This window comes from Schistosoma haematobium, chromosome ZW (genome assembly GCF_000699445.3).
Source record: "Schistosoma haematobium chromosome ZW, whole genome shotgun sequence".
NCBI classification, from domain to species: domain Eukaryota; kingdom Metazoa; phylum Platyhelminthes; class Trematoda; order Strigeidida; family Schistosomatidae; genus Schistosoma; species Schistosoma haematobium.
Genome location: NC_067195.1, coordinates 84,394,136 through 84,416,123, shown reverse-complemented (window position 1 = coordinate 84,416,123; position 21,988 = coordinate 84,394,136). Strand labels below are relative to the sequence as shown.

Genomic DNA, 21,988 nt, shown 5'->3' with positions numbered 1-21,988 from the left:
GAAGGTCAAAATGTGACTCGAGAAGAATGAATAAATCGGCCTGTTCGAAAGCTAGGATAAGCCATATGAGCTTGCATAGCACTACAATCCTGTCATTAATATTCAAGACTGAATTTTGGTCGTTCTTTTTCTATGTAAATGCGTTTGGTATAGGGACATTCAGCTGATTAATCTCAAATACGATAAAAATTACATCCTGGACTCTCATATTAATTAAATTTGTTTAAAGCTAAGACAAGGATTTGGGCAGGATAATATGAATTCATTATATATATATATATATATATATATATATATATATATATATATATATATATATATATATATATATATATAGGATGTAACTCTGAGGTATGATACAATGTGGAACAATTGACATTGATACCGGAAAGAATTAGGAGTACAAGGATTATCTGTGTAGGAATAGGTGTAAAGTGATTTAGCGATTTGAACACGGGATGAGAAGCCACGAAATATAGTGAATTAATATTAATCTGCCCCGATCATTGTTTTGACTTTAGTCAAATCTACAAAAGAAACTAATAGAATAAAACTAATTAAATTTCATGTATTCCAAGCAATTTGGTTTCATAATTGTGGTACACGTTTCATTAACCATATATCCACGGTCCAACTAATCTTTTGTGAGTTTTGTTCTTTCTCCCTCTTTATTAAAAAAACATGGAGTTGTTTACAGTCGTTTTTCCAACTAGTTTTTAACGACAATATTTTATCACCATTGACATTCTGTGTATTTTTCACACAGATCGCTATTAAGTATCATTCTTATATAATTTCCTTTTTGTATCAGATACCAAATGTACTCATGCTAACAGGTGTCCCAACTAGCACTACAGTCAAATCATTTGTAAAAAGAATAACAGAATTCTTCAAGTAAGTTTTTATACTGTTTTCGTTTTTGAGTTTCATTCTACTGCGAAGAATATGTATAGTTTTAAATGTTTTCGATTACTTGATGTGCACTACTAATATAAACACTATTGGTTAATTTAAAAGACGATAGCCCAAAGTTTATGGCATGAAATATTCAAGCATTGTTTCTTGTAAATAAGTTTAGTATCTTCAAGAATAACCATTACCATATATAGTCGGCTTTATTCTGCAAAATTATTCTTGCAACATTTAATTTCTTATCGCATATAACTACTTAAAAAAGAAATAATATTATCCGTTACATTGGATTTAACATTGTTCAAGGTCTTAAAAATGGTATACAGCATTATATGCTTCTCATGGTGTGGAAATGAATGTCGTATCAGATACTTTATTCTTTCTTTAATTACTTTAAATGTACGCTTATATGTGTGCTTTTTCTAAATATTTTGTCGTGACTAGTTTAGATCAATACATGATTAATTGGTTTATTTAACTGTATTATAATCTGTTTTATTCATGTTATTTCTGTGTATAATGATGATGTTAATAATACTACTACTAATGGTAATAATACTGATAATCGTAATGACCAAAGCATTCTACGATAGCTATCATCGTTTAGATAATAATCATAGTGTTCTGCTTATATATATATATATATATATATATATATATATATATATATATATATATATATATATATATATATATATATATATATATATATATAAGTTCATGTCTTTAACGGTTGACTAAAACTTCAGCAAATCTTCCATGACAATGGGCTACTACTTACTACCACCACTGTTACGCATATACAAACTTTTCACTATACAACAATGTAATCACACTACTGTGGTTCATTGAGAAGAATATACACCCAAAGTCTAAACAACTTGTAACTAACGAAGAATCGTAATTGAATAGATTCTGTACTGTTCGCATGATTCTTTTGCATGAGCAATAGCTATTACATCTTATGTGGTGAAATTATCTATTTCACATCATTTGTGTTCACTAATTTTAACGAATAACCAGTGTGATGAAGTAATAAAGCTAAGGTAATTTGGTCACGCTTAAAATCAAGTTCCTGATCTGCATTTTATATTATGAAGTTCACATGATAAGGTGTTTTTAGTTCTTTTTTTTAACATTGTCATTCACACTATAATTTTTATGATTATTTCCTTATTCTTTCTAAAATCATATTGAAGATGCTTTCAGTTACCGTTACTCCTTATTGCACAAAGTTTAGATTAACAGATATGTTACTAATTAGTATGTTTGTCACTATTTAATCAGGTTCTGAACTTAGACGGTAGATGAAGTATTTCTTTTGCGCGCACAGGTTTATGCACTTTTTATTAACACTGTACATTTCGAAATTTTAATTAATAAAAAGTTGACACTCGCAGTTAGTAATTTCGGCATACATACTTGGTCTTTATAATTGATCGATGTCCTCAACCAACAACGATAGTTTGGTACCGTCTCATTCTTGACGTTATTGACTCATGCACCCTATGGATTACCATTAGAATTAAAAGTCTGGCAATCCTCATCTCGCTCATGTACAGAATCGTTGTTCATTGGTCTAAACTCCTGAACTACAATTTTACAGCTGTTCATTACTCTATTTTAGTGGTTTTCTGTTATATCCCGGTGAAAATAATGATTGGTAACTGTTGGGAACTATTTCTGGACAAATATTATACACATGTATTTTTATTGTATAATTGTTAAGTAACTAAACTATTCACATTCGTGTTCCTCGTATTATTATTATTATTATTATTATTATTATTATTATTATTATTATTCGATTTACCACTATTGAGTTATGCCCAGTCTATCAATTACTATCTCCCACATTCACAGTTACTTTTGATTAACTCTTTTACAAATTTTATTTTCTATTTTATGGTACGATGTGGTCTGCTTGATTGGTATATAAACAGAGTATGTTTGGAATATAACGATTCATATCGCAGAGTCTGAGATTGGTGTTCTAGACTTAACAGGCGGGGCTAGACAGAAAGCAGGACCAATAAGGAATCTAGACTGCTCGTACGGGTTTCATGCGTCATTGATCCGGTCGATAATTCACTGTTCTTTAATTGGCAGTATCATTAAGTTATACATTAATGGGGCACAAGGCCATAAGTTATAACATTCTCTACCATTGATATTGTTACTACTTCCACTACTCTGACATTTGCCTTAATAATTTCATTTAATTGTGCTGATATGGAGTAGCCACCTAAACTAACATGCATGTATGCTAAATTTTACGTTATTTACAACTGATTGACAGGACAGTTTCCTAGCTGATGTTAAATCATAAGGAGAACGCCTTCAGAAAGCATCTTTCTTCAGAATGTAAATAGAAATTATTAGCCTTATTCTAGTTCCAGTTAATCAATACTCATCGGTAAATAGAAGTTTTGAAAAAAGAATTATTATCCTTGTAATTGAAATGGTACTTTCGTATAAAACTCATTTATTGTAGAATTAATCATCCAGAATTGAAGGTAAAATGGATTGAACCAGTTTATTTAGTTCGAAATTTGACAGAACTTGAGCAAGCAAAGTGAGTTCATTAAACATAGTAAATAGAGGAAAGTTTATTTCTTAATCGCATTGTACATCATATAATTCTTTCTGTTATCAACACTTAATCGGTTAGTCTAGATATTTTAATGTTATACATTTTTTACTAAATGGGTATTATCCAGTACGTTTAAAAATGCAACTTTTTGTGAATGATATAACCTCTTAAGAGAGATGGTAGTCGAAGTAATATTAGGATGAATTCTAAAGTAATCAGTCATTTTGATAAATTTGGATTGTATAATAAGACGGAGATTATCAGAACTATGTAATACATTTCGAACAATCTGATCACATATATACTTGTTAAAAACATCTACGAAATTTAAATGGTCAAATATACAAATAGTCAGTTATAAATTCTGTTAAACATAGCTAAGATATTCAGAGGGCGGTTCGCTTTTTGAGTTGTACTTTATGTCGTATATGAAGCAAAGTTGCATCAATATGTAAAGCATGTATGATTCCTTTCACCACTCAAATGACTTATTAAATACATTCAAGTATTATATGCATGTATATGTTTTCATTACATTAGTAAAACTGTTTGGTTGTAGAGCTGAAACAGAGATTTATCTACGCGCTTCAGTTGAACAATTAGAAATAACTGGCGAGCAACCAACCTATCATAATTTCGGTACTATTTGTCGAACACTTGCTAAGAGTAAATCAGACGCCAATGCAATTGTAGTGTATAATGAACAATTAGATGTGCTTGCAACACAAATCAACACTATTTATGCAATCAGTGGCCTATCGAACATTGAACTTTTGATGAAAGAAAATCCAGGAAAGAATCTTACTGATTTACTCGATATACCGCATACAGGAATTGTTTTTATCGGTCTAGAAAATTCAGGACAAGTTCTAAGGTCGGTAAACCCATTTTGTCAATGTTTCTATAATCTTTAGTTTATGTGATGAGTAGGCGATTTTCTTATTTGATTTTATCCTTATCTTTAAAATAAAAGCTCGTCCATTCAAGCTGCTATACATTTTTGACCATAATAATTTTATGAATGAATTTTTAGTTGTTAAAATAAAATAAAAGACTACTGATTGATAAATGATACGTTGTAGACAAGTGATAACTCCTGAAGAAATCGAATAATTCCATGTCTGCTATGTTTGTAGAGATTACGAGATCATCTTAAATCAGCGAAGGGAACGAAGGTTCAGCAACACGACCAGACAGTTAAACTATTCCGATGCACCCTAGCCCTGCTAACTAGAGGGATAAGACCAGACTCAGATCATGAGTTGATATATTACATGAGCAGTCAGAAACACGAACAAATCAAGCAAACAACTTAAGCATATATATGCATCATAAAAAATCCTTCGGAAACGTCACAAAATAGCTTATTAAAAGAGGCAACGAAGCAAAGACATTTAAGGTACTTCCAAACGGGAAATACGATCTGAAGATAAAAGTGGATGCCTTTGGCGCGAAAAAGAGAAATTCAAATTCCCAAATTAAAATTACAAAAATAAGACATATATCAAATGATCTCCGAGGATCTCGCATCCCTAACACTCCTTTTAATAGCATACGTTCTTGAAGTCCACCCGCATCTTAATCATTTGTCGTCGTTGTTAAAGTGATCACCTTCTGGAACGTGGATCGATTCGTTGTTGTACTTTTCCTTGCGTGGTAACTGCGGGTAGGTTGAAGTTGTCTTACAGAATTTCGAGCGCGGAGTTTTCGCCTCTGGGATCTTCAGTTTCGTTCGCGAACGCTTAATCTCTTGACCACTAGGCCGAGACCCAACATTGGTAATGTCTAACTTCGACCATTCCGCGACCATCACCGGTGGGCGACCGCCTCACACCGGAAACGGATTAGCTGCACTGGTCACGGCTTCTGAAACTCTGAGAATTACCTCGAAGCTAGTCACTAGTGAGGGTATGATAATTTTCACTATGGAGTGTGGAAGCTGGTTGCGCAATATCGTGGATTGATTGAACGTGGACATTAACACCGTTGGATGCAAACTCAGTGGTCTAGAGGTTAAGCGTTCTCTCGGGAGATCAGTGGTCCTGAGTTTCGTGTCCCGCATATGGGATCTTGAATGGGCACTTCTAAGATGTCGAATACTGTGACGAAACTGTCGTCCAGTGCTTCCAGGATTTAAATGGTAGTTTAACGTTGATTAGTGCATGATTTTAATGAAATAAAAGGTTCAGGTAGTCTAGAAAGTGTAATGTTATTATATGAAATATGTACATTTATCCGTCATGCTTTAATAACCATACTTTTTTAACTTCTAGATAAAACTAATCTTTAAGATTTTCTAAAAATGTTTATACTCTACTTTTCAAATATCCTATATAGACATCTCTAACCTATTTGTCACCTTTTGTTTACAAATTAATAACGTAACTTGTAAGCATAATACACTAAAATGCTTTTATAATAATTTAGTATAATATTTAAAATATACTAGCGAGTTGAAGATGGACTTTGTGACGTCTCTTGGCTTATTTTTGGTTGTTTCTTCAGACGATAAATAAATAAAGCAAATCAAAACAAGTTTGATCAGGCTTACATCATGTTACTCAAGTTAAAGGCAAGACAGTCTTTGTGTGTATTTGTGCATATCTCAGTTGGTGTGGAAAACAATGTAAAATGGTGGAGCTAATTTGTATATATGTTGATGGTGTTAGATTTGCACAATAGAAACCATTAATAATAATATAAAAATTACTCAAAAACGTTTTTCCAACTATAAAAAATACTAATGATTGAAGCTTTCCATAAATTCCTAAGCTCTATTGTGTTCAATAGAAACGGATGTTTAAGTGTCCACTAAACTTGAACGATTTTTCCAAATAAACACATTTGATCTTTTTATTTATTCTCTGGAGAAACGACTTACATATTGAATCACGAAATATCAGAAACACAATTTTCACCTCGTTAAAATATTAAAATTATATTATCATCCCATTAATACAAACATTTTACTCAATGTCCAATGTATTTGAAATTATCAAGTCAAACCGTGGTAGTGGTGCTTACAACCGTTTTTGATTGCGTGTTTAGCGAAAAGACTGATTTACAATCATCCTACATTTTGATAGAATTGTCTATCCCTATAAAAAGTGCATTATATAGTTCCATAAACGAACTTCTATGTGTAGGTATCGTTACCAAGGGTTGACTTGGTAATTTCGAATAAATTGAGCATTGGCTAGATTTTTATAAATAAATAATATATTTGTAATGATTGGAAAAATTAGATTTTCTGGCGTTTCGTGACTCAGTGTAAACCACTTCTTCAGAGAATAAATAACCAAATCAAAATACTTTATTTTCTTATCCATTCAAAATGAATTAAATCATTCAGTCATTCTCGTGAATTATGGATTTATTAATTAGTCAGCGTTATTATTGTTAGGTGCTAGCTTATGGGTAATGCTAACCAAGATGATAAGTAGGTTGAAAAAAACCTGGACGCGATCAGAATAAACATAACTGTCAAAAGTCGATGACAGTGAGTATCCTAAAGAGTGTAAGCTTATTTCCTAAGTTCTGCAAAGTGTTTACAATCAGCATTTGAAGCCTCTGAATATTATAAACGAAATTCTGTAGGCTTTCTTTAGACTGATTAACCTTCTGTCATTCTCCAAGTCCTAAATATTTTATAACTTCATGGCTAGTTGATCTACATTCATTCATGATTTTGAATATTTTGATGTTTTTATTGATCCATTCTGTTTGTTCTTGGTGTAAAGCGTCACAATTACAAATACCTTATTGCTCAATCTATCTATTTTTATGTACAATAATATTCGAAATCATGATACTTTTGTATTAATATATAAGTGCATAACTTGGTTGGTCAGTTTTGAACTCCTGGGATTATGCAAAACCGACTATAAATAATTGATCAATCGTTTGAAGACAATGATTTCCAAACTGACAAGATATAATTCTCTCTTGATATTCAAGTGTATAGTTTCACTGTAATCTTGTAATCGGATCTCTTACAAGTAGTGTTTCAGAGCTAGGGAAATGTAATTAAATAATTTAATGATTTATGAAAGGTTGTGAATATAGTCAATTACTTTAAATGGCAAGTTAGTGCATCATATTTAGGATAATATGTTTTTTTTTAATCTTGTTCTCTAACTTCTTATTTGTTTTTTTATTTCTCATTCCTCTAGATTTCTGTCTTCATACACAACTTGTCCGCTTCAAATATTTCCAATCAACAATACTATACATATACAAAACTATTGTAAACAGCATCGTCCTTGGCGTAATTTATACTATATCAAGAAACCAAATCGATCTCATCTATTCAATCATGCTTGTTTAGCTCCCCCATCATCAGATTTGTTGTGGTATGAATTAAATTTTATTTTATTTCTCTTACGATATTTACGTATTATATAGAAAGATAGAGAGGTCTGTGGAAGCTAGTCCAAACCAAGTTTTTTTTTCAGAAATATATTATTCAAGATGATTTGGTTTAACATTTTTTAAAGTTGACTTCTTACCTGTTATTCTTTTGATCAACATAAATTACGTTGACAGTATAACTGGTTAGATATTTATTGATGATATTAATCTAAATGATAATCAGTGTAATAGGAGCTACTAGTTAATCTACTCACGGTCAGATATTTTGCTCCTGTTTTTACTCAAGAGTACATCTTAATTTTGAAAAATATTTAATATTTAACACTAATCATTCACATTACTATAGGCACAGGTTGTTTCTCAATTATTTCATTGATGATGAGGGTATATCATAGCTTATCTAACTCCTAATAAGAAATATTCATTTTACTGTAATACACTGTAATACTTGCAATGTAAAGCATTTAGTTAATACCACAAAATTCATTCACATTAGAGTTTCAAGCTTTGTTTGAAGCCATTGATATTGATCATTGTAAAGCGATTCATTATTTCAGATGAGAACATATTTATTATTTGGTTTGTAAATCCTGTTGCTCGGTGTCAATTTGAAGCATGAACACATATAGTCGAGGTGTCCTAGGATGAGATTATCTGACAGCTATTATACCGATTAATACAAGCTTAATACTTACCAGTGATATTTCATTATTTCAAATAAATTTTACACTCATTTATATTCTATGAAATTTTTAAAACACTTGGTCAGTACCTTTGCAAAGTGTATACAATATATAGCATTTTTAAAAATCCCTTATGTAACTATCCACAGGCTGAATATAACTTCCACAACATATCATGGATGTGAATGGTGGTTACGTGTAGTTTGGATTCGTGTAGCTGTTGTTTTGTTGGCATTCGTCTTAACATCACCTGTTTATATACTTACTATTGTAAATCTTACTGGATTATTCGACTGGTTGGGTAGAATTTCGGTACGTACTCGATATATATATATATATATATATATATATATATATATATATATATGGTTTAATTATATTTATTCCTATTTACGTATTTGCATTCATTTCTAATTATCCAAGTGAAATCGTCTGTCTGAATTTGTCATAGCCAAACGTTTTTATTAGTTAACCTTGTGTTTGGATTGGCAATTTATCACGTTCTAACTTCTGCATTAACTACCAAATTCCTTGTACATGTGTCTTTTTACTGATGTTCGTTTGTTTTAACTAACATCAGTATCTCAGATATGTGATCGATGTGTTTAGGGTTTCTGTGAAAAAATGTGTCAAAGCAAACACTTGTGCTGAGAAACCGAAATACAAGATTTGTGTACCATTTACTTTAGATAACAGAAGGATGAAATCTTCACGACATCACAGCATTTTTTACAAATCAGTAAGTATCTAGACTACAATGACTTTCTACTGATTGCAAAAAGATTTTACATATCAAACTTCGAAAATAGTTTCAAGACTTTTCTAGTTGAAAAGTAATCAATCGGCACGTTCGAAGCACTGCATATTCATTTGAAGTGCCAGTTTTATTAGGAGTAAACTGGAAATTGTGTGGATTACTAAAATTTTCTATAAAACGTTTTATGATAGGTCAACAAAATCTGATAATAATGTTCATCATAAAATATCATCAACTAAAATGTGTCAGTGATATGTGTATTTTTGACTTCATTGAGTCTTAGATCCATTATATTTATGCTTGTTGAGAATTTCTTCCATTAAACTATTTGGTTGAAATCATTCATTTTTAGTCATTTTATTTTGTAACTTGATTGTGGTATGCCCTCCTCGTGATTTAGGATTTATAGGTCCAGTTACAGTACGAATCAATAGCCTATACGTTTGAAAATCTTTAAATTGGTTTGAAATAGACATCCATTACTGTGCTCACTCGTACTACGTTAATGCTCAGATGGTGCTGCTTGTTGAAAAAAGTTCCGTCATTGTAAGTTAGTTGTATGACTAGTAGTTTTAATTGTTTAAGGAAATAATTCAATCGAAAATATTTCTTATTCATTGTTTATTAAATAATTAATACTATGTTAAACTATCTAAACAATTTCTTTCAGCGTCCATTTATTTTTAAATGGGTCCCGGCAGCAATTTTAGCAGGTGTCTCATTACTTCTAACACGTCTAGTAATCATTAGTGAATACTGGACGAGACATAAGACGCGTGGAGGTTTAGAAAGTGTTATCTACCGAAATGCTTATTGCTTCTTACTTATTACAGTGTTATTATTACCTTCTCTTGGAATAACAGGGTATGTTAATCTTTTAAGTGTTCTTATAATGTTTAATCTTGGTGAAATTTAGACACTAAATGATGAGTTGTATAAATTAGTTTGAGAATTTTTGGAATAGTAGTTAAAAATGATAAGTGACCTTCGATATTCAGTAAGTAAATGGTGAGAAATCATAATTTGATATATTGTACGTAGTAAGCATTTTGTCAATTCTCAGTTTATTTTGTCATTAAGGGTAAGCCGAATAAAATAAATGCTCGATTGTTACCGATAGTGATGGATTTTACTGTTTTTGAAAAGGTTCAACTGTATTATTCTTTTCAATTAATTAGAAATACTTTATAAGTCAATTCACATTAACAGAATGGGTTTTGTGGAGAGTTTTAGAAATTTCACAGGTTGAAATCATGAGTCAGTTGAAGCTAGACCACCATTGAAAACCTGGAAGCACTGGACGGCCGTTTCGTCCTGGTATGGGACTCCTCAGCAGTGCTCATCCACGATCCCGCACCACGCGGGGCTTCCAGGTTTTCAATGGTGGTCTAGCTTCAACTGACTCATGATTTCAACCTGTGAAAATTCACATTAAATTGTCAGATATATCTAAATAATTTTATGAGATTATATAATAAACCAAACGATTTTTTCTAACTCCTCTTCTATAATGGACCTATTTGTTACGTGGTGTTAAAGTTACTGGAATGTATGAAATAAATTTGGATATCTGTATATGTTATTGCTAATGACCTTGTTTATTTAACGACTTTCTGTTGGATAACTCGCCTTTCTCTGGATCTTTATGTTACTTCCATAGTGTTGATAAATAGTGTAATCATTTCTTCTGAGATATTAATGGTTGGATGTCTAAAATTATTTGATATCGTCAGATTAATTATATTTTTTCCCATACGTGGATTAGATCTTCCAAATTTTTAATTCTAATGACTTTATGCGTGATGGATGATAACATCTACCTGGGTGGTTTTATATGAAAAACAATCCAATACATTTATTATTACACACACATCGACCTAGTCATCTGAAATTTTCGTAGACAATTTCCACTGAAAATATGTTTAGACATAATCTAATATTAAGTTAATGAAAATCCTGCATGTCTAGACACTGCCTAGTGCATACTACATGTATAGATGTGTATTCTTGAGTGCTTATGTATGATGATATTGTTTATATGGTCGTTTACTAGATGTATTCTGGACTCGTACATTTTTCACAAATATCTTACTAATGACAAATTCATTTATGTTAAATATGATTGGTTGATATTTCTCATGTACTGTGTTTTGTTTTCCAGTTTTCCAGCTCTGTTACATCAACTTATAACAACTAAAGTGAATCATTCAAATCCATTTGCTTTTTATGTACCATTTCGAACAGAATGTATATTTTTACCAGACAGTGGTGCATTGTTCATCAATTATGTAGTAACATGTGCACTACTTGGAACAGGTCTACGAATTCTACGTTTGGGTCATATTTTTCAAAGTTTGGTTAGAAGACACTTTTACGCTCATACTGTGGCAGAAAGAAAAGTTTTCTCTGAAGTAATTGGTTTTTTTATATATGACTTTGATCACAGTAATTTACTGCCACTGTTCCCATAAAATCCTTTTCTTGTCAATCACCATACAAACTTCATTATTAGCAAATCGAGTTAGATATTATTGTTTAACATAAAATGAAACCTTATTCTCTATCAAAACAACATTCAAGATAATAAAAACCACAGAAACTTGCTACCATCAGCTTGATTTTAATGAGTATAAAGTATTTATTGGAAAAACTTCTGAACATTAAAATTACATCAGTTGAGGATTTTCACCAGAACTGGTTGTGAATATTTTTGTCTGAACACGTTAATTCATTCGAATCTCTATGCAATATACCAAAAGGTACCATTGTGAAGTGATTTATAGTAGGTGTTTAGTCACTGTAGTTAATTACTATTAAGTTGTTGATTAATTTCTGCGAATACAAAATATCTGAACTGAGTTGTATAAGTAGCTGCAGACCATTTTCGTCGGTGTCGGCACGAATATCTCAACGTTGATTGGCGATATTGATTGACATGGTTCAAAATTGGTCTCAGTTAGCCAGATCTATATTCACTCTTTGTCCTGGAATACACTTACTTTTTATTCCCCAGATTTAATCTTTTTTCTTGAATTTTATTGTTTATCCCTAATCTTTCATAACATCATCAACATTGTAACTACTTCTACTTCTCTGATGTTTGTCTGGATAATTTCGTTTTCTTATTCAAATGTAGTGTAACATACAGTGCTCATATGTGCAGGTTCTACGTTGCTTGTAACTAACTAACAAAGCAACCTTAACAAAAGTGAACAAAGAAATTAAGTTGAATTTTCTTCATGATTTGAACAATTGAAGCTGTTATAATTGGTCATCAATGTAATTGTCAATGAGAATAAAGTTGTAAGACATTTGAATTTAAAGGTGCCTTGCGTATTGAAATAGCTTTATTGGAACAAATACAAGACATGTGTAGAAACTAAATAAAAATTGTTACTTGTTTGTGAATAGTTTAATAAATTGCGAACAGTATTCAACATTAATAATAATGTCTCAGACTAACATATTACAGCAATGGGAAGCTATCTTGATATTTTTCTCCGTTCTTATACATGAAAGTAACGTGATAACACTTTTGACTGAGATGCATTTCGTGATGTGATCTGCGTTTTTCAACTAGGCTGGAGAAAAATCTGCTTAAATCTTGACTAGTATGACTAATTACACTTGTTCGTGAATACAATATCATGAAAAATTCACTTATTGAACAACTACTTGCGCCTGTGACCGACCCCTTGTGGAGGAGCATAAGCCGCCCACCAGCATTCTCCATCCAACCCTGTCCTGGGCAGTCCTTTCCAGCTGTTATTCACCCTTTTCATATCTGCTTCTTTTTCCGATGTAGTGTGTTCTTTGGCCTTCCTCTTCTCTGTTTCCCTTCTGGATTCCAAGTTAGTACTTGCTTCGTGATATAGTTTGGGGCTTTCCGTAATGTATGTCCTATCCACGCTCAATGTCTTTTCTTAATTTCCTCTTGAGCTGGAAGTTGGTTTGTTCTCCCCCACAGTAGGTAGTTGCTGATGGTATCCGACTAACGGACATTATCTTGCTTAGACGATTGTTTATAAATACTTGTACTTTTTTGGTGATGGTTGTAGTTCTCCAAGTTTGTGCTCCAAACATTGATGTTGAAGATTCTGACTTTGAACAACTCTAAATTCGACATACCTAAAATATCATTCTTCGACTGGTCATTAGTTGAGTTTTGTCTTTTTTGGGTCTTTTTGTATCGATTCACTATTTAGTCATGTGTGTGTCGTGTGACTTCAACTCGCTCTATTCAGTTGTCTTATTGCTGCGATCTATTGAATGCTGTTTCATTTTTATGATTGTTTTAATCATTTTTCTCAGTTTATTTAGTATTTAATGGATTATTTTATTGTCGATTATCTATATTTATCTGGTTATCCAAGGCGAATTAAATGAACCAAATTTTTGGCTTATACTTAAAACGTCGAAAATCAATATTTTCTCCATCACTCTCACATCATTAGTGTTAAACGCTAAATTTGGGTGTCTCGTAGACTCTAGCACTGTAGTCCTTATGAATATTCGTTAATAATACTTCTTTTTCTCTCTCTCTCTCTTTCTCCCTCTACCACACGAATTAGCCTCAACCGGAAACATTCGCATTTGGAGAAAACTATGCATTTCTGTCAGTTGTTCATACAATTATTATTGCTTACACACCAGTTTGTCCAATCATCTACGTCTTTGGTCTGTTGTATTTTCTATTTAAATTTCTTATCGATAAGTTTATGCTTGTATGGATTCATGAGCCGTTGCAATCAGATATACGTGGTTGGACCGAAACGTTAGTTTCCTCAGTATTCATTAAAATTGATTGGTTTGTTTGTCGGTTATAATGTAAAATAAGATAGACGAGTGTATCACTAAGGATTATATGCGCGTCGCCTTGTAAATGTTATTACTTTGTCTAGTGTATATCGGTCCAAGATGTATTACCACATTAGCTCAGGGGGATGTAATTGTTTAGAGAAAGAGTAGTAACAGTATCAGTAGTAGTAGTAGTAGTAGTAGTAGTAGTAGTAGTAGTAGTAGTAGTAGTAGTGGTAGTAGGAAAAATTAGACGTAAAAAAGGAAAAAAAGGTATATTGAGATTCCGGGACTCAGATTCTGAAAAAGGATTGGGAGTGTAAGTGCCTGCGCCATTGCGAACAACTCTGAGCCATGCCACACAAATTTGCTAACCATTTGTTACAATAATCATGCGGACTCCATCCAAGTAGTCTTCATCCATTATCATGGGTCAGTCTGCTTGTTTATAACTTCATGAATCGGTGCTTTATTTGACCTTCCCTAACTTTCTTCCAACCAACTCCTACACCATACATCATCGCCAGTTGGGGTATTCTATGTTTGGGCATAGACTACATATCCCAACCACATCAGTCGAAAAGAAGTCCATACCTTATGCCTTACTTCGACATTTCTCACTCGGTTATCTCACGATATTGATGAATGTCTTCTAATCTTAATGCTCATCTTTTACAGCCACGAAGTAGAATGGATCCACCTGCTGTGTAGTAAACTCATCCTTTGATTGGTAGATAAATGTTGTATCCACACCATAAGTAACTCAAACTGGCATGTTCAATCGAGCCTTCTTGATTATTTAATTATCATAAAAGTGAATAGAGACTGAGGAATCAAAATTAAGACACTAGATATCTGGTTGTCTAAACTTGTTGATACAAAATAAACCGCAACATTATTGCTTACTATTATTCAAATATCACGGCTACCGAAAAATATGTTGCGTTATACTTGGTTGCGTAAAGTACTTATTAATAATGTCAGTTTAAAGCGTATATTTCATCTGCTTAATTCCTGTTTATAGTTTAAAGTAACACTCTGGATGTCCAGAATTATACTGAGACGCATCAGTCTCTGTTTTTAATTATCAATATTTTCTCCAACCACAAGTTATGTAGTGTCTTTTTTCACTGGATTTTGGGTTTCTAAGGTTTCAGAGAAAAATACAAAGTGAATACTTTAAACTGTAGTTTTATTCGTACATAAATAGTATCTATGTTCTTACTTATGAGAAACAGTAAGTGTTTTGGGACATAGCTAATTCTTTGTGTTTCACTGATCTGTTCTTTTATCAAAGCTTATATCGTACTGACGACATTCATTATATTATCAGTCAGTCAGTAACAACGTAGAACTTCGTACGTTAACGATGAATCTTAGTATTGTTTATCCTTAGTTTATTGTCTCACATCCTTATACTTGACAGTCACTTGTATAATTGCAGTTTTGGGACAGTTAACGTTAATTTCTGGTTGTGTATTAGTACTGATCACTATTAATTTTTACCAAAAATCACGATATAGTTTAGTGTAGTTTTAATGCCAAATATACACTGATCACTGCTGCAGGCTAACCAGCTTGGGTTTATTTGTCACCCGGAGACCAGTTTATGTAAATAATCCGGTTTTAGTAGTATTATTTCTGAATACAACTTGAAACAAAATGAATGTCAATTACAAATGAGTTTTTTTTTTCTTGAATTTCGAAGATACGCAGTATTTATGTATCTCATGTAGTACGAAACTTTCTCAAATGTGCTTTTAATACGTTTCCTATCCACAAAGTATGATTACATTCATCAATTTATAAAATTCAGTTACTTATATTATTGGTTGTTACAAAAATAGTCTTAGATTACTTTAATACTGAAATGGTTTTATGTAATTTTATTTGGTTTTTATTACAGCGACAAAAAGAATTATCAATATATTTATCATTTGAAATGGTTTCTTCAATCAACCCGATTTAGTTTATCTGGAGTTTGTATGGCATCTATCAATGTGTTTGCTTTTTATTCACTACGATGGTCTTCTGTAGAACTACGCCCACTGATCATTGCCTATTTTGTTTTGACTGTGGTTACGATAGTAATATCTGTGATATTTTCTGCCCTTGTCAAATATCATTCATCTTCTCTTATATGCCCTGTTTCTGTATGCAGAAAATATTCCGGTCATTATCGTAAATTAATTGACTATAATCAAGTAAGACTTTTATACTAGTGTTTTCTCCGTAAAATATTTAATCATAAACTATCGTCTTTTTTCTCGAAATGATGTTATTGTCGCTGATGTTGCTTTTACTTAACTAGACCGCATAATCATGATGTATTCATTGCATTGATATGCGAAATTCCTCATTATGAATTTCGAAATGAATCAGTTTATATTGCTTGTTCTGTTGTCCAACTGAGTCCTAGTTATTGTACTTGCGATAAGCTCTTCCAGTCTTTATTCTAAATTATTCTGATTCTTGTCACTTGATAACTAACCTATATGTGTATTTCCTCTTTTAAATGAGTAATATTTTAACTCTACTTCTATCTCCAATCTACTTGGATGTGTTTTTGGTCACCGCTCTTTAACTTCCATTATCTCAATAATATATATGATTTATTCAATAAACAAAATTGGCTGTACACTTGTTAGGTGATGTAAGGACGTTACGAAGTAGATAGCTGGCTTATCACATGTTGTATGAAGTAGTTAAAATAAATGGCTAACTAATCACCGGTGAAATAGTAAGTCTCAACTGTTTTATAGTGCGTTGATGTTGCCTGGGATAGAAATTACAACATGAAAATTAAGTTCTGAAAGTAAGAGAATACCAAAACTCTATTATTCAACTACTCACATGACCACTTTTTCATATATGTTAGGCATAAACATTCGTTCATATTCCGTTTGATGTAGTCCTCTCAAAAATCTTGTAATTAATGTCTTTCGTTGTACACTTTAGATGTGTACGTCGCATCACTTTGTGGCCAGCTTGGTATTTTCGTTCTTACAATTTCTAATACTATTCTATATTGAAATAATAGAGAGGATTCATAGCACAGGTGGATACTTTTAGTTATATTGCGTTCTCTAAGTTGTATAATTTAATTGTAGAATTTTGTTTATCGTTCCAGATAAAATGATTAGAGTCTAATTTATGTAGAACTAACCTTTATGATTGTTCCATAAATTTATAAAACTCAACTCTATCGAAAACTACACCGTGACTTCAGATATGAAAAGTTTCTGATCTTATATTGTGATACTACCCTAAATTGTAATTTTGCATCTCGAAATAAAGAATTTTGTCTTGCGTTTTAATGTTCAATATATCACTTCTATCATACAATGTTTATTATGGTTCTTATAACATTTCTCAACTGCATCATCTCACTTCTCCCGTACCCTAAACATTGACACCGCTGTTACTCAGTCAATTGTATAGATTGATGAATTAATTATTGAAGCAGTGGGTTTCCAGCCGTTCAGTTTCATTTTCCAATCCCTAACCCCCCAACAGCTAAGTGTATATGGCTTTGAACTGAGTAAATAAGATATGTATTTCATAAATGAGTTATTCTAAATAAATTAACTAAAATATGATAAATGTTCAGCTTAACTTGTTGTATGAGTGTTGAAGGATGTTAGTTACCTGATAAAAATTAAGCAAAATGTTCTGAGCCTGTGTAAAGCTATGTTGAAGGTGTTTTTGTTATTTGCGGATTCCCATTGATATATAATTATATATAGTATAATTGGAATTCACTCACTTTAGATTTTATAGTCGGACTTCGGTGTAACATTTCACAGAAGTAAATTTATTACTATAATCGCTAAGATTTTTCACTATGTTCGCCTGTATGTCAATCTAATAGGTCGTTGGTAATTTGAGGAATTCTGTAACACTATTAGTCCTTAACATTCAGATTGCATTAGGTTGTTCGTGATTTATAATTTTTATATCTCACAAGGAAAATATTTTGGGACTTTTGTTGAGTGCACAATGTTGTGACGAAATAATGAATATTTATCTCAATAAACCACTTCTATTAACTTATACTCATTTTAAATCATAATTCAGTAAAGTATGTTGTTATACTTATTTTAGAACAAAATGATCTCCAGCGCAGTTATATGCACTTGCCCTAAATTATACCTTGATACCTCTAGAACTGAAAATGATTACACAGTTCCTGTTTTACGTAAGTTCAAATTGTGAGAAAATTCATATCTATCAGAATACATGTTAGCAATCTTATAAACAGAAAAAAACTAAACTTATGTTTTGGTTCTGATTGTTACTTTTTGTATATTGAAATGTAATTTACCGTTTTACAACAGACTATACTGACTTCATTGTTATGTTTCTAATATCTTATTTTTAATACTTTTTTTCATATTGAACACAGAGTTAAGGGATTTAATCAAATTATATGAATATAAAACAATAATTTTTCCGATTATCAATCTTCTTACCGCTTTCAAATGGGCATTGTTTTGACACTAAAATCAATAGGCAATCTGACAATAAAAAGATCTTATGATTTGTCAAGTTCTTTTAATAAGTGTAAAATTCACAATATATAATTCAAATGTGTTTATCATACTCAACCGATAAAATCAAGTTACATATACATAAAATACCCGTTGAGTTTATACAGTTGTTAGTCTCTTATTGATGTTGTTTTTTATTATTTCATGTCATCAATTACGACAAATGTCTTTCTGTGACTCAAATCATACAAGTTTAAATTGATTATTATGGAACAAATCCCTTAATTGAGCTAATAATATCCTTATAAGCGAGTGATGTGCAGCTTCCCAGTTTGATAGTGTGTTTAAGATAAAGGATGAACCTGTCGTGAAGTTTGTAAAACACCATGTCAGAATTTCCGAATGATAATTGCTAAATTCCTCAAGACGTTTTTATGTTACAACAGGTCCACTAATTGTTTACATAGATAGTTGTAGGTTTTATGTTAATTCAATGAGTCGATCTAAGCTAGACCACTATTAAAAACCTGGACTCACTGGACGGCCGTTTCATCTTAGTATGGACACCCAAATGCCGTGGTACGACCGAGGGTGGGGAGAGTCCGCTCTCCCTCTCGAAATGCTCTCACATGACCACGTGCATACAACCGCTGCCAGGGAATTCCTGTTCACTGTTTTCTCGCGGCATTACTGTTTTTTACGAAATTGAGAGGACGAAAAGCGAACGCCCGGCTCTGTAACCGAGTTGGTAGGTACGAAGGATCCACCTGGAGGAGTTCGAAAACCCTGATTTCAAACCAATTGTGAACGTGGGCTCCAGTATCCTGAGAGAACAAATGGCGTACGAACTAATCGTTAGTCACCGACTACCATGGGACTGCATTTCCTAACGTTGCTCCACTGCCTTGTGGATCAAACCTTTAGGTCGAAGACTACGGGTGTGGCCCCCCAAGGAAACCGCCTGCTTCGGTTTGGGCACCCGGGCAGTGTCACAGCCCATACAAATCAAGTGACTCGTGTGGCACATTTATTCGGTGCTTCTTCGTATCAATATTTATGTGGTCGAATAAATAAACGAAACAATGCGCATCCACGATCCCACATGTGGAATAATAAGTTTCATGATATTTCAGCATAGGATGGCTAGTTTGTAGTCTCCTGACGTCAACTGATTGGGGGGATATGTGCTATGATGAGGTCTGAACCGAATGTAAAATGTGGAACGGAGATTTGATTCGATGAGGAGTTTACTTTTTTTCCTATTCCTGTTTTTATCTACTCACACTGTCCATATTTTTCTCAGGTTTGTAATTATGTTATTATAATATCTACAGATTCTAAAATTGATGTGAGATTAAGGTTTGGGTCGGTATTAGTGCACTTATCTATGCTACAGGAATCATAGACCTGGTTCGGTATTGTGGACTTACTGTGATTTGACCACCTAATCTATGGGATCTGACGTCGCTTTGTATGCTGAATCATCCTATCGTAACAGTCAGTAATATTGGTTTGAAAACCTCTGATAGTTGCATTTTAGGTTGGCAATACTATAATATATTTAATACGTAAAGAATAAGTCTGCTGCATGACCAAGAATGGTTCTGCGTTGACGGCTAATGTAAATTGTAGTTTAGCTTGAAGAGTCATGTTATTAGGAACCAGTGTCACCACATACTAGTGTTTTGAGTTTCGTTTTACTTAGTATTGTTTTTCGGCAGTTGCCGTCTTAGGTTACTACACTTCAGGCGTACCTGTGTGAAACAATTTCTTTCTTCCTTGAGTGGAACTGTATTTGGACGGATTCATAACGATAGCCAGAGGATCTTCTTTAAAGCCGACATTTATCAACTGTCCCAACTAATGTGAGGTACAGCATGGTTGGCGAGATTTGTCACGCATATGATGGTGTATGGTTCCCTAAACATTATGAAATCAGATATGGGGCATTAAAAGTTAAGGAGCTGCGAAACAAAGAAAGATCCACTTAAGAAGGGAGAACATCATAAAATAAATAAATCCCAGAATCCTTACAGAAGGACTGAGTGGAATGATTGTGTAGGGAATAGTCCGGGTGGGAGGACATCTTAAACCCAATGATGTCAACGGAAGTGTTGCATGCTACAGTCTAACCAAACTATCATCCGATGACATCTAATAAAACCATACTACCCTGAAACTGTGGAACGCTGCAGGTTCACATAAATGTCTGTTGTCGTAAGGACTATGTATCGAATCCCTAAAAGAGAATATATCCGGGGGGAGATGTTATATCTCGTGACCGCCGACTAGAGAACAGTGACTTTTCTATCGGAACAATAACGCGTAAACCCGTATGAGCAACCTAGAGTTCTAATTGGCCCTGCTTTCCGCCTAGCCCAGCCAGTTAAGTCCAGAACACCAATCTCAGCCTCTGCGATATGAATCGTTATATTCCAAACATACTCTGTTTATATACCAATCAAGCAGACCACATCGTACCATAAAATAGAAAATAACATTTGTACAATATTTGGCCAACAGGAAAATGGCACGTGAAATAAATATTGACCAGTAGGAAAATGACACCATTTTCAAGTCCAAGGGTAGCATTAGACTTAACATGATAATTTTTGGCATATTTTTCTGAGTATCCCGAAAGAAGACCAATATATTTGTAGTGTGCACACTGAGATATGCTATATAGTCCGACGAATGATGACACTTGCCAAACAGTGGCAATTACGGATGTGGGTGTGCTAGAGCCGACTTATCTGTACTGTTTGTCGTCAAAGGATGAAAAGGAATCTACAAGATGCATGGCTGTTTCTTTCCTCTTGAAGATGAGGACACAGGTTATTTAAATAGTTGACAACGGTCACTGCGACCGAATATATTTTTCTCAATCATTTTATGACTGGATACGTAACAACCATTCAATCATATGAAGGTCATTTTCCTGTTACTGCTGTATTAGAAAGGAAACACTAAAAGTCCCTACAAAGTTGATCATTGGATGGCGTTAGATCCAGAAATCGGAACGCTTCGTTGTCTGTCTAAATGTTAGAATTTAAGTCACGCCTGAGTTTGATAACTCAGCAGATGACAATATCCAATAACTTCCCTTTATTAACGTAACAGACGTCCAAAATGGTGTAGAAGAAGTACTGTATGGTATTCTATTCAACTTGTGCAGACACCTCACAAAACCCAGTTGTCACAATGAGAAGAATATTTTTATCGGTTCAAGAAAAATATGCTTAAAGAAAAGTGGTAGGTTAATTCAACTTGCTCCAAACATAGGCAAACTATAGTTAATAGTAACAAACCTCTCTAAAATCAAATAGAGGACGTGCTTGAGTCTGATGAAACGGAGACGACCAGTTCACAAAGTACCACCCAAATG

General features: G+C 32.9%; 1 protein-coding gene across 2 annotated transcripts in view; it reads left to right on the top strand.

Annotated features, from left to right (window-relative positions):
- The window catches only part of TMEM63C_1 (Transmembrane protein 63C), a 47,976-nt gene extending 29,357 nt beyond the window's left edge, over positions 1-18,619 (top strand). For both annotated transcript variants that reach the window (XM_051212520.1, XM_051212521.1), the window contains 10 exons: positions 812-894; positions 3,407-3,487; positions 4,065-4,379; positions 7,678-7,857; positions 8,709-8,871; positions 9,987-10,180; positions 11,478-11,727; positions 13,888-14,090; positions 16,020-16,317; positions 18,218-18,619. In XM_051212520.1, the coding sequence (XP_051072705.1) occupies positions 812-894; positions 3,407-3,487; positions 4,065-4,379; positions 7,678-7,857; positions 8,709-8,871; positions 9,987-10,180; positions 11,478-11,727; positions 13,888-14,090; positions 16,020-16,317; positions 18,218-18,328 (1,878 nt within the window). In that variant the 3' untranslated portion in view covers positions 18,329-18,619. The remainder of the gene's footprint in view (positions 1-811; positions 895-3,406; positions 3,488-4,064; positions 4,380-7,677; positions 7,858-8,708; positions 8,872-9,986; positions 10,181-11,477; positions 11,728-13,887; positions 14,091-16,019; positions 16,318-18,217) is intronic.
- The last annotated feature ends 3,369 nt before the right edge of the window (positions 18,620-21,988 follow it).